Genomic DNA, 24812 nt, shown 5'->3' with positions numbered 1-24812 from the left:
AGAAGCTAAAAATCCGATTAATGAAAAAACGTCTCCAGGTATATTTGCAAGTACACGCTTCCTGATGAGAGAAACCACAGTAAAGGTGAAAGAACCCGACTGAGGCAGGCTGATCCTCTGCCTCTAACTGCGGGGCCACCCACAGAGAGCGTTGTTATCTTGTAATGGAGCATGGCGATTCACAGCAGGGGGCTGACGTGGGACCCCCACAGGAAAAGGACAGGTGAAAGTCATAAACAAATACAGACACAAGGAGAGACGTGGGGGTCTTTAGGTTTGCGATGCTGGTGGTGTCAGCGCTCCGATTCATTGAAAGAAGGATATTTATGTTGTACTGTTGATGCGCTTCCCCTATATCCTTTATATATGAGCAATAACATACAATACAACCTTCATCTTTAGTTCCTTAAAAATAAAACAAACCCAGTTTTTAGATGTAAGCACGAAGGGAACTGAGTGTCATATTCACAGTGTTAAAAATCTCTGCAACCAAGATGCGTCTATGACTCGTTTTCATTCATTTCCTATCATTAGTTATTATTAATCTCTGGCTCTCCTCCTCTGCGTGCCTTATGTCTCCCTTTCCTTCACACCAGCTGTCTTCCTGTTAAAAGTGAGTTTTTCCTTCCCACTGTTGCCAAGTGCAAGAAAGGAAAAATAGATTATCCTGTGCCAAAGAGTGCCAGAAATAGTTAAAAGAAAACTTGAGTTTAATTTAAGGCTTTATAGAACTGAATCTCTGCAATGTGCAAAGGTTTATAAGAGGCAAACACACGAGGAAAGAGGAAAAAGAGATTTTTATGCTAATTGCTACAGAATTTATGTAACCTACAGGTTTATGATTCTACATATATCAGAGGATCACAAAAATGAGGGAGGTGTGGATTAGAACAGCCCAGGTCTGTACAGGTAACAGGTGTGAAAGAAAACGGCGATAACCATGAAACAGATACAGAAGACGACCGTCCAACAGTCTGAGTTTTAACACTAACGCAGCTCCATCACAGGAACTCAGAGAGACACCTTCTGTCAGGGTGTGTGGAGACAAAGACTGAGCACTCAACGCAACAACAGCACCAACAATCACAAAACAAACGACACAAAAGGCAGACACTTCAAATTAAAACAGGAACAAAAACAGTCCCAGATCCTTGGAGGGAACAGAAACTACAACAAATAATAAAAATCATAACACAAAATCAAGACATCAAACCCTCAATGCCTCAGTCAAACCAGCCTTTGCACTCCCACTGTGCTCATGCAAATGTGAACTCTGCATGCTGCAGTCCTCTGTTACTAACAAGTTTATCTGAGAGTTGTTAAGATTATGTCGTGTGCTCTCTGAACACATTTAAATCTAATAACGACGTCCACTGCAGAGCCAGAATCCTGATCTGAAGCTTATCCTGCCTGAAACCATCACACAGCAAATCCTTTAAATGTCCTTAATTTCCATTTGGCCTTATTAGTCGAGCAGCCTCCCTCTATCTCTTCTGCTTTGTGCTGGATCTTCTCTCTCATCATGCACTTACATGCAGTCTTTACAAATTCCAAAAACACTGTGCTGAACATGTGAAGCAACACACACACAATCTGATGAGCCCACATTCACAGGCATGAGAAAGGCACAAAATCCAAGCCACCTCCGTCAGCAGCTACGTTAAGAAGAGATCAGCGTCTCAGATTGGCAAGTGCCAGAAATCGAGAGCTGCAGAGATCAGGGGATCAAATCTACTTCATCTTTAAACATGCCAAAAAGAAACAGAGCAGTACTGTTTTTAACTTTGTAGCTTCAGAAACGCTCGGGTCAGACCTGCTTTCACAGAACTGCATCAGAAGCAGGAAGGAAAAAAGTTTAGTCAAAGTAAAAAGTGCATTTTATGGCGCTCTGGATTCGAGTGCAATCCTCCCTTCCATGTACCGTTGATAAAGTCTGGGTAAAGGTTTATGGAGCCTGAGAAGTGTGTTGTTGTGTGTCACTCACAGGCTGCCATGGTCTCAGAGCAGCTGTTATTGCTGTCATCCAGGCTAAAGAAGGGTGGCACACAGGTGGTGGAGCCCAGGCCCTGAGTCAGGTAGGTGGCTGCTGGGTAGTAGGAGTGCATGCGGTACTGAGACGACACGTTGTGGCTGGGCAGGCGGCCATCGCCATGAGGCATCTGCTTTATGCAAGTAAAACACAAAGACAGGCACTTTTAGATTGAAAACATACAAACACTGCATGCTGTGGATAAACAGCAAAGCTCCAGAAAGTGGAGGCCTGGAGGTCCTCTTTAATCCACCAAAGATCTGAATTAAGGTCAGTCTTCATATTTAGGAGCTGACCCATGGTTGAAGGTGTAGTATGAGGATTAAATAGTTCTTGATAAAAGTTCATGTTGGGGTCCCCGCTGAGCAGAAACAAAACCATCATATGACAAGATGACGACAGAAACAACACGAGACTAGAAGCAAAATGTTTTAATTATCGGATATTAAATATATATGTTTTGCCTCCAGACAAACAAAACCTAAACAGATCTGTAACATTTGTTGTGTGCAGTTATTTATCTGCTTGTTTACTCTTGGATCAGCTGGTTGTTGGTTCCAAACATGTTTGTTGCTATTGGGGAAGTTGCAGAGCGCCCTCTGGTGGACAAACTATACAACATCACCCATAACAGAGTTGAAGGGTGTTTCTGTCGCTTCTTTTTAATTGTTTGTTATAAATGCAATAATGACAGATTAGCAGACAGCTAAAATTAACATCAGTCTACATTTGGTTTTGCTCACGACAAAAATGTCCTGATCTTAAATGCTCACACTGAAATCTTAGCTGCACACAAGGGGATTTCTTTCTGAGGTGTTTGAATAGTTTCCGTCTGAGCTGATATCTTGGTAGCTACATGATGAATTAAAAAACTGAGCTTAAAGACATGCTGATAAAAAGCTGGAGATTTTCATGGGAACTGTTCAAAAGAACAAAGAACTGTTCTGGCTTTAAAAAGTCTTTCCTGTGACTTTTGCTCTGTGAGTCAAACACCAGCCGTTGGTTCAACAGAGGCTATACGCCTTACTGGGGTCACATGATCTTAAGATCTGCACTTTAAATAAAGGTTTTATATAAAATACAGTTTATTTCCTGCAGCTCTGTGAGGTTACAGTGGTTTACACTGGCTTTATGACTTACATCAGAACATCAGAGCCCGCTAACACCGCCACTGGATATATTTATAATACAATATAAACGCCGCTGTTGTGTGAGTCCACTCTCAGATTCTGACTGTAAAATCCTTCATCTCATACATCAGATTTTCACAGGCAACACTTTAACAACTCGGAGTGACAGAAAGAAATACAGCCGTAAAATAATATATGACAGAAAATTAGCAGTGTGTGATTTCACAGGCCGCGGCTTGTTCTCAAAATGGGCAGCAACACCCAGAGCTGGCTTTCCTCAGTCCTCTGAAAACTTTAAAACGAGCTGTCTACTCAGCAGCAAGCCCGCCTCGCTGAGGGTTTTCAATTTCATTTTTATGGAATTTGATTTCTGTCAGGCTGTAATACGTCACCCGTATTGTCCACACCATCGGTTCTGCGACAGCTTTATAAACTGTTATTTAAGCTACACTCGGCTCCTGTATTAGGCCGTGAAAAATACAATACAGATTGGAACTGGAGTCTTGAAAGTGCACCGCGCTGATGGTTAAGCGGGACGCACGGAGCACCAAACAAAACTGGCAAAGTTGCTCGCCGAGGCTGAGTTTTTCCATACGTTTACATCCAGAGGCGGCAAGCACATCCCCGGGTTCAGCACGATGCCACAGTGTGTAGCTAACTGTCCACATCATCTGACCTGTCATCAAGTCAGGTGATAGTTTGTGCCACTTTGTAAAAAGCAGGACTTTAAATTAGCTCAGTGTTGGTGTTCTCGCACAAAGAGACAAATGGTGTTCAAACATATTTCCCCCACAGATGATGAATAAACCTTCGACAGCAGCTGGATCCACCAGCCACCAATCAGGCTTTCACAAAGCTGTGGGGGGTTATGGAGCGATAAATGGGAAGCTGAAGCTGGAAGCAACACCAACGAAGAAGTAAAGTCAGGAGAAATGATCACAAACAGGTTCAAAATGTGTCGGTTAAAATAATGAAAGCAGCTCAAAACACCCAGATGACAGCTGCCTGGGATGTCCTTCAGACACGCGACCATAATCAGGCTGGTTATTCACACCGACCACGTGGTTATGCCCAGAGGAATCTGAATACCACTGCTTTATCAGATTATTTCCAGTTTACTGTGTTTTTCTGTGAACAGTGTAGGTTTTCATTCCAAATGTTTATGAGTATGTGCTATAAATAAACTGTGTGTGTCCTCGTCAGTCCAAGTGCAGCTTCACCCTAACACGCTCACCTAAAGCATCAAACTTTGGAAACAGAAACAAAAACATGTCCTTCAGTGATAAGAGTTGAATGAAGTCACACAGTCAAGCTTAACTTTAATTCCAGGCTGATCAGCTGATCGCAGTGCCAGCTGATACCCTTCTACTATCTTACTGATGAATCTAATAAAGTCTCCTATTAACCTGCAGTAACGTCTCCACGGCTGCCTTCAGTCATGCTGGTTTGCAGCCCGCTATCATTCTCACTGGTGCTCGCTCAGGTCTGTGCAGAGGTCGCGCTGCTGTTTCTGAATCTTTTCCACATGCACGCATGAAACTTTTTTTTTTTTTGGCAGTAATTTAACCCGTTATTGTACTAAATTCAGTAACGCCGTTACAGGTACAAATGTGCTGCTGTTTGCATTGCAAATCTTTAATGATCTGCATGAAGGAAGAGCAGGAAAAATCAAAGGCGCCTTTTTTTCTGCACACTTGTGCCTGAATCAGCCGACTCCAGTTCAAGTGGAGGGAAGGAAGCTGGATAGTGTAGTGGTAAGACTACACACCTTCGGAACGGGAGTCACAAGCTTGATTCCCACCCGGTCTCCAGTAAGGGTCCTGGCTAGACCCCCCACGCAAAAATACAAAACCCCAACCCCCGCAGCTATGTCTGCAGCCTGTCTGCAGCTTGGACACAAGAATTTCACTACACGTTGTACTCTGTATAATTGTCCATGTGACAAATAAAGGTTGTTTGTTTGTTAAAGGAAAGGGGGCATGGTTCTCAAAGCGTGGTCTGCAGGCCTGTAAGCGAATGAAGAAACTGCTGCTCAGTTTTTACTGCAAAGCGCAGTTTAACATCAAAGCAGCATTTCTTTAAAATATTACGAGTTCTGTGGTCAAGATTAAAGTACAACAAGGGCCACTGCTACAAACTGGACGTGCACATGCAAATGCGTCTCAATATCAGCCTGTCGGGTCAGGCGTGCAGCATCGGCTCTCCTGTGGTCCTGCTTCAGCATGTGTGCAGTTTTTGCCTTATTTGCACTCAGTCTGGAGAACACCTGGATGTCCACCAACCAAAGCGATTTAAACAAGGCACATGTCAGACAGCACTGATATTAATATTGAAATAAATGGCAAGTGAAGAGAAAGCCACCATTATCACCATGACATCAGTAACAACTTGTGCCAAACGTGTAAGACGGCCGTACGCTGCGGTTTGCTCACAGACCTACAGTGCCTCCTCTGAACCGCCCAGATAAGTTGCTGAGTCCTTAAGGAGGGGCTTCCTTACCTCCCTGAGAGGGCCTGTCTTCTTATCTGGCACCATCTCCTGTCTGGAAGCTCTACACTACCCTTATATTATCACCATCCACCTGCATGACAGCCAAGCATCACTGAGTGCACAGGAGAAAAGGAGGAGGCAGATGGCCTTCCACTGATAAAGACCACATTGTTTCCTCTGCTGTTACAGTGGGAAGAGCTCAGGACCTGCGCATCACATTATTATGACGCATTAGCTTAATGATTTTAAGGGAAATGCATATTTCACCTCAGTCATGAGTGAGGCGTTAAGAAGTGCCAACAAAACATAAAAACAGAACAGACGAAAACAAACTGGCAAAAAGCAGGTGCAGAAATATAAAAAATAACAAAGTTTGACTTGAAACTTGTTGTTCGTAACTTTCATGGATAGAATTTCCAGGCGCAGCAAAGTGTGGCCGGCGGTTTCTGGCTTGGTGGCCTCGGGATCACCTCTGTGCCTCTGGGCTTTATCAGGAAGTGACCTCTCGCTTAAACTGGAGGGTTTGCAGCCAAGCGTGAAGCAGCTGGCGTGAAACAGCTGGCAAGAAAAGTCAGAGGCCACAAAATGGTGTGTTAGGGAGGAGTTCAAGTATCTCTGGGTCGGGTTCACAAGTGGGTGGAGAGAGGAGCAGGAGTCAGCGGGGATCTGAACGCTGTACCAATCTTTACGGTGAAGAGAGCTGAGCGTGAAATCAAAGCTGTCGATTTACTGCTCCGTCTACGTTCCCGCCCTCGCCTACGATCGTGGATGCAAGCAGTGGTACCAAACAAACATTTGTGGTTGTTTGTTTCTTTTGTACACTTGAACACTACAGTGACCCTCAATGAGACGACAGTGCCAGCAGGGGCCCACAGCTCATTTAAGTGTGAACCCTGTTCCATCCAGCAGTAGTTGTAGTTCGTCGCCTGAGAGGGACTCAGAGTAAAGCTGCTACTCTTCTATAAGGACACCAGATGAGGTGGTTTGGGCATCGTAGGAATCATAGTCCTACCAGTAGGAGACCACAGGAAGACCTCGGGCACACTGGTCAGATTATGTTTCTCAGCCAGCTTGGTGACACCTCAGCGCTCGAGGAGGTCCCTGCTGAGACTGCTGCCTCTCAGATCAGCAGCAGAATATGGATGCATGGCTGAAAACCAGTGTTTAAATCAAAAAATGTATATGAGCCGCCAAGATTATTCTGACCGTGAGCCCACGACTACAGCAACAAGGTGAACTGTGCAGATTTTTCTCCTGTTACACACTTTGTCAGGAGTTTCCTGCCTCACAGTGAAGAAAACCATTTATTTCTTAGTTCTGGAAGTTTCATAGTAGATCCATCCACAGTTAATGATGATTCGCCTTTGCCATCACCTCTGTCAGCATCAACAGATTTATAGATGTGCATAGTGTCATTTATGCACTCACAATGAGATGTTGTATTTATAAAGGGACACCTTGAGAAAAACCCCAACGAATGAAAAGTTAAAGGCTGTTGGGCTTGCATTGACTCGGGCGTGCTCTCTGCATCGTGCAGAAACAGGACAGCGATAACTGCTTTGCATCAAATATGGAGACAAAATCTAAAGTGAGCAACTCAAGGACTCGCTTCAGTTTGGGATACTAAAATCTGAATGCAGCTCACTGAACTGGAGGTTTAGGACGGGTAAAGGAGACACACAACAGTTTCCTTCTTTCTTTCTCTTTAACCAAATGTTAAAATCAGGCAATGAACTATTTCATCCCACCTTTCTACTTACAGATATTATTTATTGAGTGTTTGCTGCTCTAAAACTCATCTTCATTAAATCAGCTCCTCGTGCAAATACAAAAAAATCTGCCTCTGATATTGAATAACCACAGCACGTAGCCCTCTCAACCTGACAACTTCACTGAAAATATCATAAATCACAAAAGCGGATGGCCAAATTATGCTAAAGAGCGCTAACTGATTAGCATTAATGTGCTGGCTTTCTCCCTCGGGCGCTGAGGCATAGCGGTGTGTTCCTCTGCCGACAGACAATACCATTAACCTTTGCAATTCAGGCTCTGCTGTGCGCGGGCAGGATCGCGGAGGCAGTGACCCCAAAAGTAGACGTTGCTACTGGGGCAACTGAGAGAGAAGGAGGGGGCGGAGAGAGGGGTACAAATGTTCTTCATAAAAACACAAACGCAGGAGAGTTATAGATCTAATCTGCTCCATGCATAAGCTTACTGTGTGTGTGTGTGTGTGTGTGTGTGTGTGTGTGTGTGTGTGTCCTGCTCTCTCTTTTACCATCAGCGCTGACTTTTTTCAATTGAATTGTGACCTGGGTGTAACCACGTATACGGTTATCTGAGCACAGGACACACTGATGCATCACTGACGGAGCTCGGTTACATTTCCTGAACACAGACGTCGAACCTTCTCCATCAGGACACGTTCGAGTTCCTCATCAGTCTCATACATGAACACTGGCCCTCATTTAGTCCTTTAAACTGTTCTGACAGACATCGTTCATCAGGCGGCTTCTGTTAGAAACCAGCTGGGGCTGTTTTGAAATGTAATGTGATTACAATAAGCAAACATACAGCAACATCAGAGCTTTTATTTCTATTTTGTTCTGAAATCTGTTCACTTTTCTTCACTTTCCACAGCAGGTTTGCTTGTTTTGGTTTACTCGTTAAGAGCTTTGGGTTCAGCTTTGTTAGTTTCAGTGTTGGGTTCAACGTTTTTAGTCGTGGAGTAAATTTCCACTAATCAACCGAACAACTACTTTCCTCAGTTTATATACACCAACTTATTGGAAGTTACACGTCTACTTTTTAATGCACAGGTACGATATTTAAACTACTTTCATATCCTGCTCTGTTTGCACACTACAGCTGGCTTTGACATTTATCTGTACTTTAATTTTAGTAACTGCACAGAACTGTTTTGGTAACGATCGTCCATGATGGAAATATGTAAAATTTTGTGTGTCTCCATCCTGTGTCCTCTTCTGCTTGTATAGGTGTTTTTTTGCTGCCTTTAGAACCAAATTTCCCCTGCGGGACAATTAAAGGATTATTCTATTCTATTCTATTCTATTCTATTCTATTCTATACATAAGTTCAGAGCAGTTATCTGGATACAAACACTTTGTGAATGCAGTTCATTTGCAGCCATCCAAAGTCTAGAGCTGATTTTTATTGTTCACAGCTGGTTTCTGTTTTTAGACACCTTTAGTTCACTAAAGTATCCTTGAAGATGATTTAACACTGGATTGATTTTCATCGCTTTTCTTTTGACCGAGCAGTAAACATCCAGTATAATCAGCCCCAAATTCATTTCAGTGATGTAAACAGAGGTCTGTACTTGAGCGCAGTAAGAGCGAGGCAGCGGACCTGGAGTCAGAAACTGGACGCATCTTTATCCTCTGGGTTTGCAGGACTGTAACATACTATGAAGTGACCACTAAGGCAAGCACGTCAAACTCATTTTATATGGTAGGCTCACTCTGAGCTTCAGGGGGCGGGACCAGTGAAACTCTGCGCTCTGTCAGTGTAAAGAAGTCTAACTGCACCCTCAGAAACCCCAAAGTGAGAAAGTTCAACTTTAGCTCATCTCAGATACATGACGGTATAATCAACACGACTCTTTGGGCTTAAACTGTAAGAAATTAATTCTTGTGAATTAAAAAAGAAACATTTTCATATTAAACACTGAAAAAACGAAACTTTTCTGTCATGTAAACGTATGTTTAACCGAGTTACTGTGGTGTAGTATGAATGATCATGGGGTAGGGCTGTTCGATATAACGATATATAAACGTCTGTTTCTGTGCAAATATTTTTTCATTTTGATGGTCACTGTAGTGGCTATATTAATTTCTTAAAGTTCTCTCTTTCTCTTATATTTAATATAACCACACTACAGATGGACAAGCGCCTGTTTTTATGTGTTGTCGTTAGCAACAGAGACGGTAACACCATCGCGTGTCCGCTTGTTTATGTTGCACATAAACCTTTCAGAATAAAGCTCAAGATCCTGTTGAGCTGGAAACATTTCAGCAACCCGAGATTGACAGAATTTACAGAAAATGTTAAATTTTTGTGATTTATCTCGTTATCGGACGATAGATGTCTTATATCGGGATATGAGATTTTGGTCATACAGCCCTATCATGGGGGAGGTCTTTATTAATAAGAAGCGCTGTAAAACATCCATTGGGTCAGACTGGAGTCAGCGGTGGCCTGATTCTGGGCCCCGGGCCTTATGTCTGACACCTCTGCATCAAGGTGTCTTGATGTTCAGACTCAAACATCCAGGTAAGTAAATCCCAAAAGATTGATTCTGTTCATCTGTTTCATCATCATCCAAGTGACTTCTTCAGTCTGAGCTGACTTGATCAGTGGTTGTTGATCAATATTCATGATGATTTGCATATTAATGATCAATGAACTGACCTCCCAGCCCATTGTTCCTTCAGTGTTCTGGTTTCAGTCATTATGCAAATGTCCTGTTTATAAGGTTGAAACCTGCAGTCAGCTGAGACTGAAGACGTCGCCTGGATGATGATGATGATGTAAACATGAAGATGAACAGAATCGACCTTTTGGCCTCTGCATTGGGGAAAAACTACCTGAGTTTTGAGCACTGAAGATGCCTCTCGGATGACGGGTGAAAGATCCTAATGATCAAAATATTCCAGCTGTTTTCAGTTCAAGCACTTAAAACTGCCATGACCTGGAGGACTGAGAAGCTGCAGACCTACTGACAGAGTGAAGACACCCCAGAGGATTAAATGCAAAGCAACTTCAGATTTAGGCTTTTCTGTTCATGTAGTCCAAAGTAACTGGCAAATAAAAGCAGTGTAGCCTGCACACTGACTGAGTGAAGCAGACCTGTGAGATCTCTTTATAGCCACAAACCCAACAAGAGGCTGGAATTTAGACATTAGAATATCAGTTTAACATAATCAAAACTGTGAGTTACAAGGATTTCTGGGCTGTGAGTGTCTACATAATAACAAATCACTGCCAATCTAACAAACACTCATTTAAAATGAGGATCATTTAACACCAGTTTCACACTGGTTTAACACCAGTGATTGTCTGAGAGAAACGCGACACTCTCGTGATAAGTTGGCGTGAAAGCGAAGCCTTTCCCGACTGAAGCGCCGTAAAGCCGCTTACCTCCCGTTTCTGTGGCATGAATTTCTTCCATGCTGCTTTACAGGCTTTGCTGCTACGCGAACAATAAACTATGTGCAGACCTGTTTCTAAACATGAAGAACATTCCAACACAAAAGCGGTTCTTTTATATTTGAAGCCACAACAGTTAATCCCCTGTAGCGGGCCAGGTTTGATGTAACTGGGTTAAAGTAATACGATTATGAATTGTAGCTTGACGCACACGGACAGATTTGTCCTGCCGAGCTCACCCAGCTGTTTAAAATTCCTGTCAAATCAACGTATCCAACAAGCAGGACCAACGCTCACGCCTTCATTAGCTCCTGATCACACTGACTGTGGCTCACCTGGTACTGCGGGTAGTTGTAAAGGTTTCCATAGTAGGTGGGGTAGCGCGAAGGCTGGTAGAAATTGTAATAGGGGGTTTCCAGCAGGAGGTCAGACGGTCCCTCGGTATGAGCCCTGGCAGCGGCTGATGGGCTGGGGGACGATGCTGAGCGGGTCCCTGGACACAAAAACAAACAAATCACGATGAGACCGCGAGGATGAAGAGTAAAGTGTGTGGCTGGTTGTTTCAGCACTGTCAGGTAATTTAACATATGATGTTCAGGATGTTTTCAAACGCTCGTGTTTGTGTTTTGTTGCAGTTTTAACAAGGAAACAAGTCTCGTTACGCCCGTCTCACATTTTACTGATGCTAAAATGTAACAATTAACTTCTCTCAGCATTTAAGTTACACTTGTTCAGATCATTAAAGGAGACAGAAAGAGTTCATTTTGAAACATGCTGCCCAACAGCTCCATCTTCAGGTGACAGCTGTACTTGGTGTCAAACATACAATTGTCATTTTTCAGGATGAAGATGACCATTAAGTCATCATTACTCACTCTCGGTTGTACGTTTCTTATCAGCAAGGACACATTCTTCCCAGGCAGACCCTGATCTTTGCACAGGGAAGACACTGTGCACACTGGAGCCAAACATGATCACATTTACTGTCCCAACTCCTGCTCCACACAGTGCTCCACTCCTTTTTATACCTCAATCTTCATCTCTACCCCCCCGTTCCCTCAAAATAAAAGGAACACACATACAAACATACAAAGTGCAAGATAAGAGCAGCCTTGATCCAAAATCACATTCAAGCGCTATCAGCGAAACACTCTTCTGTGTCAGCTTCCACGCAACCTGGAAGAAAAACTCAAGGACATATTTTCAAGTTTCCAGTGTCCTTTGTTATCACAGAGTCTCTTGTTCTCGTCTAGAAACGTGTTCAGTCCACAGGATGTTGTTCAGCCTTGGATTAGCAATAACACCAATTAACATTTTAAAAAAGCAACAACATTAATTCACTGAGGGGTAACTGGTTTATCTAGACAGGCACACAACAGAGAAGGAGGGAGTGCAGGCAGGTGGATGCTTCTCAGACCAGCACATGAACAAAGTGACTTGCAGCTGAAGTGCAGGCAGTAACACTGACCTGTGTCCAGACCTCACAGGTGAAAAGGTGTCTTTGAGAGAATTAACTGGAATTATTTCAGACACTTTTGACACGTTAATAGCATTGTTTTTGTTTTTGTTTTTGTTTAATAACTAAAAACACTGGAGATCTCTAATAATAAGATTCATAACACAACAAAATCTGACGAGGTCCATGTAACACGAGGTTACCTGTGACAGCAGAGGTGGGGTGGCTGGTAGGTGTCGGGGACCGTCCCTCCACAGAGAACAGGCAGTCTGCTCCAACTTCATTCTTGACCATCATCTCAGAACCGGACAGAGACACTGGACTACACATCCCAAGCTCTTCTTCTTGGGCCTGCTGCCTCCTCAGGGCAACCTGGAAGGGAGGAGAGGTTTGATAAGGAACCGCGAGCATGAAACAAACATTGCCCTTATCTGCTGACTTCCCAGAACAGATTTAAACAGAGGCTCGTCTGAAAATTGTAATTACACCTGATTAGACAATAATAAGATTGTTTGTGTGCAGATAAACTGTTGATATCGCCATAAAACAAGAGATATTGAAAACACGCTCCTGGCTGCTGAGCGAGATGAAACCAGCAGCTCTTTGTTGTTTATAATTCTTCAAAAACTGTTTAACAACCGACTGGAAAAATTTATAGATAAACATAAACTACTCACTGAGAGTCAGTACGGATTCAGATCAAGCAGATCAACATCATCGGCACTATTAGATTCAATAGAATACATCACAAATTCCATAGACAAAAAGCAATATGTGGCTGGGTTATTCATAGACTTGACAAAGGCATTTGACACTATAGATCATGATATATTAATAAGAAAACTGGAACGTTATGGTGTCAGAGGGGGTTTTAGATTGGGTCCGGAGTTATTTAAGTGACAGGAAGCAGTTTGTGAAAATAAATGGTGGTTGCTCCTTATGTATGGACATTGCTTGTGGTGTACCCCAAGGGTCAGTTTTGGGTCCAAAATTCTTCAACTTGTACATTAACGACATCTGTAAAGTGTCCAAAGTATTAAAAATGGTTCTCTTTGCTGACGATACAAACATTTTTTGCTCTGGTGATGATCTGCAGAATTTATTGGAGGATATGACTAATGAAATAAGTAAAGTGAAGTTCTGGCTTGATAAAAACAAATTATCATTAAATTTGAATAAATCTAAACTTATGTTATTTGGAAATAGTAGTTTAAATACAAATGCAAAGATTCAAATAAATGGTGTTGATATTGAAAGAGTCAGTGAAAATAAATTTCTGGGGGTAATAATAGATGAAAAACTTAACTGGAGAGCTCACGTAAGATATATTCATTCCAAAGTATCACGAAGCATTGCAGTACTAAACAAGGCAAAACAGGTATTCGACAGAACATCACTTCATATTCTCTACTGTTCACTGGTTTCACCATACTTAAGCTATTGTGCAGAGGTCTGGGGCAATAACTATAAAACCACATTACATTCACTTTTTACTCTTCAAAAAAAGCAATTCGAATCATCCACAATGCAGGTTATAGGGAACATACAAACTCACTATTTTTGCAGTCTGAAATATTGAAAATTGACGATCTAGTGAAATTCCAAACAGCACAAATTCTATTCAAAGCAAAAAATAAAGAACTGCCAGGAAATATTCAGAGTATGTTTGTTTTGAAAGAAGGAAGTTATAATTTAAGGGTTTTTGTAACTTCAAAACAGGGAAGGTCCGTACTACAAGAAAAGGCTTTTGTGTTTCTGTTCATGGAGTGAAACTGTGGAACAAACTGAATATGGAATTAAAGCAACGTCCAAACACAAAACAGTTCAAAAAGAGTTATAAAAATATGATCTTGAAATTATGTGAATGTCTCTATTAAAAGATGTACAGGATATAGTATATTAGAAATCTGTTCACTATTTTTATTACAAATTATATCAGTAAGGAAGCTGACTAAATATTGAATGATAATTTATGGCAAAGGGGTGGGATCAAATAAGTGTGTACTTCTTCCCTTTCAACGTGTAAATGAATCAGAATGGTAGCAATATTGAAATGTACTGATTTTTGTATAGTATTTTTTTCTCTCTCTTATTTTCTTTTCTAAGTGTACGTGTATATTGTTTACATGTTTGAAATAAATTAACAAACAATCAATGACTGGTGTAATCAATCAGGCCATCGGCTCAGCTTTCTGTAAACTGACAGCTCTGTGCATCGATGTATCTCAGGGTCAAGAGTAAAACATGATGTTTTACCCAGTTAAAAAGACATTTTAATTCTTTATCTGCTCATTTTGTTAGTATCAGTTCACCGTAAGAGTCACTTTCAAGCAGAAATTCCAAATAACTTATTTAAACAGTTTTCACACACCTGACCGCGCTAGACCAAATTATTCATCTCTTCTTTAGAAAATGAGGAAATTATCCAGCACTACTGACTTTAAAAGCCACTGATTTCTAAATTTTGCTGCGTTTCCTGCTAAAAAAAAGTTTTCAATAGGATTAAATACAGTCTATTTAAAAAAGACAATAAACTTCAGTTATTAAAGTGTTCTTTACAGGATAGATCATTAAAAGTGAGAGCAGAGACTATGTTCTTTAATATAAATCTCATGTTAACTGTACTATTATTCTTTGCTTGTTCTGTAATATAAAACTCAATAAACAATGTTTAAAAAAAGTGAGAGCAGAATCAACAACATGGATTTAAAGAAGCTCAAAGAAAAAACAGTAGATATCAATGTGGGGAAATACTGGAAGAACCAACAAAAATATTCTTTGCAAGAAAAAAAACATGTGGTTATTTTTAGTAACTTAATACATTTAAAATGTTATTTTACTCTTAAATTGTCACTTTAAATTACAAAGTTACAAATGAATTCACTTTGCTTTTTGTAAGTATCTTATAAATGTGAGCAGCTGCTGGAACATTTTAACCCTGAACTTTAGCTCCGTGCGGCAGCTAACTGTTAGCTCTGTACGAACTTGGCTAGCTGCTTTCTGGGTGGTTATTACTAATGAACAGACTCACCCGCAGCAAACAGGGTTTAAAAGTCCACAGACATAAATAGAAAGTCCCAAACAGCCTGTGTGGCTGTGTGTGGTCACAAAACCTTTGGCTTGGTGTTAAAAAGCAGTTTTGTTCTTAGCTGCAGCTAGCCGCGCTAACGGGCGCCTAAACTGAGTTACCTGGGCCGCCATGACTCTCTGTCTCTCCGCGATCAGTTTGCATTTGGGACACTGTCAGTCCCTCCAGTTGCAAAAGCGCTTGTGTCCCTTCAGTGGAGACACGTATCCGTGATTTCTACAGCGGGAGCACTTGGGCATCCTGGGGGATTTCTTGGCTTTGGGGGACATTGGTCCGCTGCAATCCGGTACCTGCTTACTCTGTTTGTCCTGGCTCATGGGTCCTGGCAATAAGGAGTGCTGATAACTGTTGGACCTGCCCAGAGAAGACGTGTGCACACGGACAGGTCTGCTGCTGAGCCCAAGCAGAGGCTGGCTGATAAGATATGCACTGGTGCCAGGCTGGAGGCTGTAAGGTCCCTGTCCCTCCACACCCTGCTTTTTGGTTTTTTTCCGGAAGGCCTGGGATCCAGTGGGAGGAAACAATGCGGGGGAGAGAGCTGCAAGTACAGAAGCATCATTCTGCAGGCCTCCCGTTTTTCTCTCTGCAGTCACGAGTTAAAAATATTGACTCAAAAACACAATTTAAAATTCAATACAATTCTTCTTATGAGGTGCAGGGACCAGAAAAGTGTCCTCAGAGGCCACCTGATGGCTTTGCAGAGTGAAAAGAGGCACTCTTTGGACTTTAACTCAGTCTGTGCCAGCTTTGCAGTCTGAAGGACCAACGCGTGGGCCAAGTAGGTAACAGAATATAACCATGACTCTGTGTTATAATCTGAAGATTTAACTTAACTACGGTTCATGCCAATTATCCCCCAAATTAAATACAGGAAATTGTTCTGCCTGTCAAATTAAAATAACTATTACTATCAGTGTAATATTCTTTATAGTATCTTCCCACTGAAACATATTTATTGCAGTGTTTTTCCCACCTTGGCTGCCGGTGAATTAATTAATTGCTCAGCTTGACTGAGCTGAAACTGAGCTGACCTCCGCACCGTCAGTCAGCCCGGTGGATTTATAGACAGGGAGTGAGGTGAAGCTCAGAGGCAGCCAATTAAAATCCTTACAGCCAAACGGAGGGGGGATAAAACAAAGTTGCCAATTAAAAAGCAGCCCCGAATCACTGAGTCAAAATAAATAGCTGCTACACTTCACTGGCTCAGGTCCTAAAGTAACTGAAAGCAGGGCTGCAACACTGCGTTTAATTGCCTCTAAAGGTTATAATGACAGATTATAATGCAGTGATAAAGTCTGCAGTTTAATGCAGGTAACATCTCCATTAGTCTGAATCCAGTCCAAGCAGGCCTGTAAAACACAGCAGACCAACATGGAAAACGTATGTGCCTATCATCCACCGCTCTATAATAAATATGAATAAATGCTGCCTCTCAGCAGCTCAGAGAGAGACACTTATTTTGAAATGATCATCAGTGTAAAATGAACAGTAGAGCCAATAAAAGCCAACTATGTAATCCAGCCCCCACAATGATTTATGCTTTAAACTGAGTATACGATGCAACAAGAAGTAGGTATGAAGTTGGCTTTGAATACCTGTAGTTAGGTCTCAGACCTTCCTTTTGCAATGGTCTGTGTCCTAATAGAGGTTTGTTTGCATTGATGAAGCAGTGAAATGAAATGATGAATGGCCACGCAAATAACCTTGTCTTTATATATTTAATTTACCTGGGTGGACACAAAGAGATGTGAAAACCAATTTGTGCCACTGAAAGTGAAAGCATATAAAGAGTTTCTTTTATTTTCGACACTTTAGTCTCTGAAATGTTTCTGAAGCTTTCCGTGTGTAGCTGCTGCTTCACTGTTATTATGTATTATATTGATATTTTCCCCCGTTGATACCTTTTAGCTACAACCATGAACTCAGTCTTCAGTTTCTTTTGTACTCTCTATGCGCCAGTGTCTTTTTAATTATTTTCTTTTCATTCTTATTTTCTATGCATTTAGTTCTATTTGTGATTGCACATTAACTGAATTTTAAGGGAAAATGATGGCATATTAAACAGAATGGAAAGATATATTAGCTCTGCCACATTTAAAAGGCATGAAAGTCTTTTATCCCAGCACGGTATGTATTAAATTGTTATCAAGAAAGTTTAAATCTCAGTCAATTCACAATCACGAATCAGCTTAAAGAAGAAGTCGTCACCGTTTCCGAGAAGTCACTGAAGGCAGCATTGCCTAGCAACGGTGCCGTTTAGTTTCTCGCGCCGGGCTATCCGCGGAAACTTTAGCTAACTTTGTGTGAGACACAATGCCCAGAAAGACGGAGAGAAAAGGCAGCGACAAACGAGATGGAAACAAGAAGACACCGAAAAAGGAAAACTCCGAGTTTCCTGCAGAGAAAAGCGGGTCTGCGGACAAAGAGAAGGACCTCTACCTGACACAGATAGCGTATTTAACCGACGAGTTGGAGCGGTGAGCCGTTTAAGTTTACCGTAATGTTTAGAGTGATTGTGTGTGCAGTACAAAGCACTTTGTAATGATATCTTAAATATGTTTTATTTGCTAACTCGATCTAATGTTGCATTAGCATAATGGAGGCTGAATTTACAAAGCTTCATTGAAATGAACTGATTTTACAAGCTACAGTGAGACCTTCATTCTTTGGTGCGCTCAGATAATAACTAAGGACAATAATGTTTTATTTTTCATCCCAAAATACCCCATCTTGGGTGGGGATGGAAGCAAATTCTCTTAAAATGCCATTAAACTTGTACTTATACTCTGCACAGCCAAAACAATTAAAGAAAGAAACAAATAATCCCATAGTCCGAAATATGATTGAAGTTTGGTTTACAATAAAAGAAATGATGAATATTAAGAATAATCTCTCTCAGTTTAGTCCTATTTGGGAAATGCTTTATTTGCACCAGGAAATTTGGACGCAGGGTTCCAGGGTTGGGCAGAAAAAGGTGTTAGGAAAGTGGGTGATCTTTTTTGTGATGGAATAATGGTTTCATTTGAGGATTTAGTTTCAAAAGTATTTACAGATTAGAAGCTTCATTTCTTCCATGCAAAATCAGTTTCTCAGCCTTCCCCAGTTAAGTAAGTTAGAGGAGTTAATGGTGGGAAAAGGTGGTAATAAAGGCTTAATTTAATTTCAACATTCTATAACTGGATTGTCTCTGCCTCTCCAGAAACATCAGTTTCTAAGTTAGAAGCTTGGAGAAAGGACCTAAATATTAATATTTCTGAGGAGACATGGAAGTCAATTTGCTTAAAATCACAAAAACAATCGATTAATAGTAACCTAAAGTTATTACAATACAATTGGATCATGCAAACATATGTAACACCGGTGAAATTGAACAAATATAATAACAGAATTCCAGATACATGTTTTAAATGTGGAGAAGCCCGTGGAACATTTTTCCATTTTGGATGATGCAGAATTGTTGTGCTGTGCTAGCTATTTCTTTTTCTTCCCTTTTTGTTTCCTTCAGTATGTATAAATGCCACATATTGTACTAATGTATGCACATTTCATGTGTTTTTATTTGATGTAGGTTTGGGAGAGCAGGGATGGGAGCTGAGGGGGTAAAAGTGTTCTATTTACTGCGGCATATTACTGAACAAACCTTTGTATGCTGTTGCAAAAAGCAATAAAAATTTATTTAAAAAAGAAAAGAAAGTAAATTGTAGTGTGAGACTCGTGTTTCTCACACTGCTTTGTGGTGACTTTGAAACTAACCAAGGTTCAAAAAGAATATTAAAGTATTTCAGGCAAGTTGATTGTCTTGTGTCAGTAATTTTAGGTGCTTACTGTCAGAATTTTCTCAAAAGAAAGAAAATTAAGTGTTGAAAGTGTCTGTTTGTTTTTCAAGTATTGGAAACTTGCTTTTTCTAAAAAAAAAAGTTCATTTGGATTTGGTACATGTCACACTGGGAATATTTTTTAGGGTTTTCCAGCTTTAATATCTGTCAAAACATTCACCTGATGTGGCCTGTTTTAAAGATATTTTGTATTTGAGAAGCTGGAAATAAAATATCACTCCCACACCTGCAAAACTGTGGTTTCTACAGGCCTCGAGACCTTCACATATTTATTTGTTTCAGGCATCCATCGGTCTGAGTGAGCTTGAGGTCACTCAGACAGTGCATGCTCTGCTCGAGCTGTAGAGCTGCTTCAAATCCAGAAAAGGCCAGATGCAGTTTATAAATCGTTGAAGCTGTCATCCTTAACCCCTCAGATATCAGCTGAAATGTGATGACCTTGTGAGACAGAGGAAAGACTTGCTGACTCAGCGCAGCACACTGGAGCAGGAGAACAGAGACACGATCGCGTACCTGAAGCGTTCCCTGTTGGAGAAGGAGGACGAGGTGGGCGAGCTGTCGCAGCGGCTGCAGAACCAGCTGCAGGCTTCAGATCAGGAAAGAGACGCCCTGCAGCTGCGGCACAGCCGGGAGAGGCAGGAGCTACAGAACCGCATCGATGAGCTTATCAAAGAAAACACAGCACTCGGTAAAAGTTCAGCTCTTAGCATGTAGCCCACCAGAGTTTACCACAGGGTATCCACGTAAACATCAAAGTGATGGTAGGGATTCGATTTTTAAAATAATAATAAGGATTTTTTTTTAAATAAAAGATGAAATTTCTGGATCTTCCTCCCTTTGTGAACATATGCTTTCACAATCATTACAAAATATCACTCCATTCTTTTGTTTGAAAGTTTTACGTGTAACTAATTTTAATGGCATCTGGTCAAACGACTGGTATGAGTTCAGTTTATACAGAGACATATTTTCCTCAATAATCAATTATTTGAATAAATAAATCTTTGATTTTATACATTTCAGATGGATTTTACTCCAAAGTATTTGTTCATATTTATGAGGGTGGTGTGTGTCCCTGTCTGTGTAGCATTAATAAAGCTCTGTGGGGGAATCTTAATGATTACATTATTTGGAATCTCGTGATATTTTAAATATGTTAAATTAAATATGTCTTTGCATTTCAGGAGAATATACATTTTCCATTTAACTTTCTGAAGCCTGTTCTTAAACATTAGTTTAATGTTGTATCATACCATGAAGTGTCTGCCACAAGAATTCAAATGTGGGAACTCAAAAGTTTTCCTTCCAATTAAAGCCTTTTTGTTTTTTCTCAAATATAGAAATTAATAATACTAAAATTTAAAAAAAGGTTTTACTTTTGGAAAGGCTGAAAAGAGCTGACAGTGATTTGCTGGAAGAGGCCTCGATCAGCCTCTCCCTGCCAAAGATGTTAAAAGGAGCTCAGCTTTATAGTATTCCTATATTTATAGTATTCCTTGAAAATCCAGCCCAGATTTCTTTTGGATGCAAGTGTTTCCAGCAGGAACCATTAAACTTTCAGGAGGTTTATTTCAGCAAAGACTGGCTTCAGGGAATGATTTAAACTCTCCTCTTCTCTCCTCTAGCAGAGAGGTTTGCAAGCCTGGAGGCGTTTCAGGGGCAAAAGGAGGAGATGATGTCCAGCTTAGAGTCTCTGGAGAAGCAGCTGGCAAGTCAGAAGGAAGAGCACAAGGATGACATTCACAGCCTGGAGATGAAAGCGCTGCTGGAAAAGAGGAGGTGGAATCCACTTTTAGTACATAAAAATCACAGCACAGACTCGTTCCATTACCCGGGTCGAGTCCACTCGTAGAAACTAGTTTAAGTTCAGACTGTAAACAAATCCGTGTCATCGCAGCAACTCGCAGCTTGTCTTCAGGACGACATGTTAATCCTGCCTCTGTAGCACGAATGTTTTTTCCTTTATGTCATCCTCGTCCCACCAAGGGTCGTGTTCCTTTGAAGCTCTGAACCTGCAGGCATAAATTTAAGGGCATAAAATAAGTTTTCTCTCACCCCAACCAATCACAGCAGATGGCCCCGCCCCTCCCTGAGCCTGGTTCTGCTGGAGGTTTCTTCCTGTTAAAAGGGAGTTTTTCCTTCCCACTGTCGCCAAAGTGCTGCTCATAGGGGGTCATATGATTGTTGGGTTTTTCTCTGCATATCTATGAAGCGCCTTGAGGCGACTTTTGTTGTGATTTGGCGCTATATAAATAAAATTGAATTGAATAAAATGGCTAATATATGAGAACACTCACCTTATCTACTGCACAGCAAATACACAAATATCGTCAGTGTCTCCTCACAAGGCTGCATACCTGAATTATCCACCTAAAATACCCTCTGACTTTACCTCCTTTGTCTTGTGTCCTGCCAAAGATTGGAGAGGGAGATGGAGTCTCACGCTGCAGCCATGGCAGCAGAGGTGCAGCTCCTGGTGGACCAGAAAGTCCCGGAGACGACCAGGCTGGCGCTGCAGGAGAACGCGGAGGTGAAAGCTTGCGTGGGGCAGCTGTCGGAGCAGGTGCAGATCCTGATGGAGGAGAATGCCGCCCTGCGGGGCTGCAAGAGTCAGCTCAGCACGGATGTGGAAAGCCTGGAAGAAATGCTCAGAGAGACGTCACGCACCAGCTGCGTCCGTAAGAAGGTAAGAGAAGGAATTCTTAATGTCTTTAAGTTTAACTTAATATTTTAAATGCAGTGTAACCACAGTCATGCTTCACTGTCCACTCAGATTACAGTGGCTTCAAATAATCCACGTTTTATTTAGTCAAATCAAGGTTACTGAAAAGTGGACCAGCATTAGACAGTGTGCTCCCACTGCCAGTCCCTTTCATCGTGTTTAACGCCAACATTTTCTTAACATGACAAACAAGGGATTCACTCTAAATCCATACCCAACTCTCTCCATCAGGTGGTGGAGCAGCTCACAGAGAAGTGCCAGCAGCTGCAGGCGGAGCAGAAGGACTGCAGGCAGCAGCTCGAGCAGCTTCAGACCGAACACGCAGGAGCCCTGGGCAAGATGGAGGCGCTGAGGTCAAAGTTCACTCTGCCGTCCGTACAGATGAGTCTCACTCAGGTTCACGTTCATGTTAATGAAAGCAAAGCAGCAGGTGCAGTTATTACACATACGGGCTCGTAGTCTCATTTGTGGTACGTTTATATGCAAGCGATAACTCCACAGTGAGATTCATCAATAATAAGTAATCAAATAAATCAATAACAACAGAGACACAAAAGAGACAGACAGGAAACATAAAAGCACTGAATCCTGTTACTGGTAGCAGCTGATGGCTGGATCATGATGATGAGGCCTCCCTGAACGAGACAAGAAAACACCCACAGTACTTTATAGTTTATTCCTTTTTTACTTATGATTGCTGGAAAATTCATGTATTAATATTTAAAAATAGAAAAATATTTGTGCACTCATTTTTGTTTTACTTCAATACAAAGACATAAACTAGTATTTTACATTAGTGCAGCAGAAATACAGAAATTTGCCAGCTGAACTTTAGAAATTAAATGAGCTTATGTGTTTTTAAAGATACAGAAACGGCCTTGGTGGCTTACTGAATGTAATAAAAACAGCACAGCAGATCCCCAAAGACATTAAAGTGGCTCAGTATAGCAGAGGGAGGCACAGAGCAGAGCGCAGTGCAAAGAAGAGCTGTCATTTAACACTGACACGAAGGTTGATGGTTTATTTGAAATGACAGAGACTGTGAGTACACTGCTAACGTTACAGTTACTTTATGTGTTTAATGTTAGCTGCTGCAAACATTTTGATTGATTCCACATCCACACTGTGCTGTCTCACACAAAAATGTGCATCTCAGGGGATCATGAACTCGTGCAGCACGAATTCTGGATGCAGGTCTTTGAGCTGTGTCGTTTTTCCTGTGCTTGTGCACTTCCTTCTTCTGATTCAGCTGTAAGGACAGACTTGAACACTTGTCCCTTCACCTCAGTACAAACACTACAGAACAGAAACAACATTGATGGCGTTTTCAGGATTTTAAGTGTTCGTCCTGGTGACATCTGCACTACTCTCTTACAAGTGTGATTTTGCTTGAAGCATCTGAGCTGCCACAGGAAACAGAGCCTGCTGATCTCAGCCCAGGTACCTGTTCTCCTCCAACACATCAGGGACATAAGACACTCATCTGAAGTGCTGTTTTTGCGTTAAACTGTTGGTTAGCATGCGAGGAAAGAAGGTTGCTAGCCCAGACTATTGACTAATAAATTAGTCTCCATCAGATGTTATCGTTTGCTTGTTTAGATCTTCATTTTATTGTAAAAAGGTAAAATCAGTGCTACAGTAAAGATAAACCGAGAACCTCCCCACGCTGTCTCGTTTCTCATATTTTATTAAATCATGTTTCACTTCAGCCGACCTTCATCAGGTACAAAAACCAGTGTTTTCAAAATGTTCACTCCCATCCACCCGGCAGAATTCCAATTAGGGAATATTGGATGTTGAAACACTTGACACGCTGTTAATCAGATGATGGCACATTATAATAAAAACACAGGAACAGACTCACTAACAGGAAGAAGGATGAAGGATATCTGCTTCCATCGGTGGGGTGAGTGGGGTCTGCTGTGGGCTAATACTGCAGCTACTGCTGCACAGGCTCTGATAATGTGGTTCTCAGAAGGAATAACTAAGCGTTTAAAAGGGAGGCCTGTTGGGTGGAGAATGTTTTTCCTTGACTCAGCTTATTGTCATCATGCTTGCTTAGTTCAGACACAACCAAACTTGGTGTGTGGGTGTGCGCCGTGTCTCCCAGAGCTGGAAGATAAAGCGTGTTTCTGCAGACAAGGCTGCGTTTAATATGTCGGCTGTTAGATCACTCCTGTGCTCCTGTAAACGGCAGCGTGCATGTGTCAGGCCGCGGCCTTGATGTCTGCTGAGGCTCGTTCACATCTTATCAGCAAGTTTTTGGACAATGACCATTTTTGTAGCTTTGGCTCTGTGTGCATGTCAACTGAAACTGCCAAGAAGTGAACACTTTCAGCTTGGCTTCAACAACTGCATCAACCGTTTCAGGATTATAAACACTTTTATACACAACTCCATCATCAGAGGCTCAGGAAGTGGCAGATAAAAAACGTTTTTTATCTGCACATGAAAACATGAAAACTTGATGTTGATGGAAGTGAAGTTGGCCGTCGTTAGACTGGAAATAAAGGCTCGTAATAAAGAGATGCGATGCAAGGTGCAGGTGACTGCTGGTTTTCTTTGTTGTTTTGGTGTAAAATCATGTTTCTGATCTGGAGTTTTGCTCATTTGGAGTTCAAATGATGAGGAAGAGAAAACATCTGTGTCCTGTGACAGTTTGGTTTGGACCACGGTTCACAGCCATGGTTCTGGTTCATCCCTTCAGGTGCACGGGGGTGCAGCGGTTACTACTGTGGCCTCACATCAGGAAGGTCCTGATTCCAAATCCACTGCCCGGCCGAGACCTTTACAGACTTGTATGTCTGCTCACTCTTCTACAGTTCCCTTCTTCCTCCCACAGTCCAAAGACACGTTAAACTTAGTGGTTCTGAACTGGTCATAGGTGTGACTCGT

At 41.6% G+C, this 24812-nt stretch overlaps 3 protein-coding genes across 5 annotated transcripts in view; 2 read left to right on the top strand and 1 right to left on the bottom strand.

Moving 5' to 3' along the window:
- dmrt1 (doublesex and mab-3 related transcription factor 1) overlaps positions 1-24812 on the top strand; it is a 61580-nt gene that overhangs the window by 15030 nt on the left and 21738 nt on the right. The window lies entirely within an intron of this gene.
- Positions 1985-15895, bottom strand: LOC121814398 (doublesex- and mab-3-related transcription factor 1-like; the record flags this gene model as incomplete). Its single annotated transcript, XM_042220127.1, is given in 4 exon segments — positions 1985-2162; positions 11151-11308; positions 12475-12643; positions 15461-15895. Coding segments are annotated over 4 exon segments (721 nt in total), but the record flags the coding sequence as incomplete, so codon positions are not given.
- On the top strand, positions 17595-22731 carry LOC121814397 (cilia- and flagella-associated protein 157-like). 2 transcript variants are annotated; one of them, XM_042220126.1, is made up of 5 exons: positions 17595-17836; positions 19612-19883; positions 20824-20974; positions 21614-21881; positions 22149-22731. In XM_042220126.1, the coding sequence occupies exons 1-5, from the start codon at positions 17673-17675 to the stop codon at positions 22374-22376; spliced, it is 1083 nt and encodes a 360-aa protein (XP_042076060.1). In that variant the 5' UTR covers positions 17595-17672; the 3' UTR covers positions 22377-22731. The 2 variants fall into 2 exon arrangements, with proteins under 2 accessions (XP_042076060.1, XP_042076059.1); XM_042220125.1 differs by having other exon boundaries at positions 20821-20974.

The sequence above is a fragment of the Haplochromis burtoni genome, unplaced genomic scaffold (assembly GCF_018398535.1).
Source record: "Haplochromis burtoni strain Fernald_Lab_line unplaced genomic scaffold, NCSU_Asbu1 Contig_43, whole genome shotgun sequence".
Lineage (NCBI taxonomy): Eukaryota > Metazoa > Chordata > Actinopteri > Cichliformes > Cichlidae > Haplochromis > Haplochromis burtoni.
This window is presented reverse-complemented; position numbering and strand designations above follow the sequence as displayed.

Coding starts and splice junctions, on each gene's coding strand:
- LOC121814397 (XM_042220125.1), top strand. CDS start 17,673: ATGCCCAGAAAGACGGAGAGAAAAGGCAGCGACAAACGAGATGGAAAC. Junction 17,837..19,611: donor TTAACCGACGAGTTGGAGCG/GTGAGCCGTTTA, acceptor TTAACCCCTCAG/ATATCAGCTGAAATGTGATG. Junction 19,884..20,820: donor CAAAGAAAACACAGCACTCG/GTAAAAGTTCAG, acceptor TCTCTCCTCTAG/CAGAGAGGTTTGCAAGCCTG.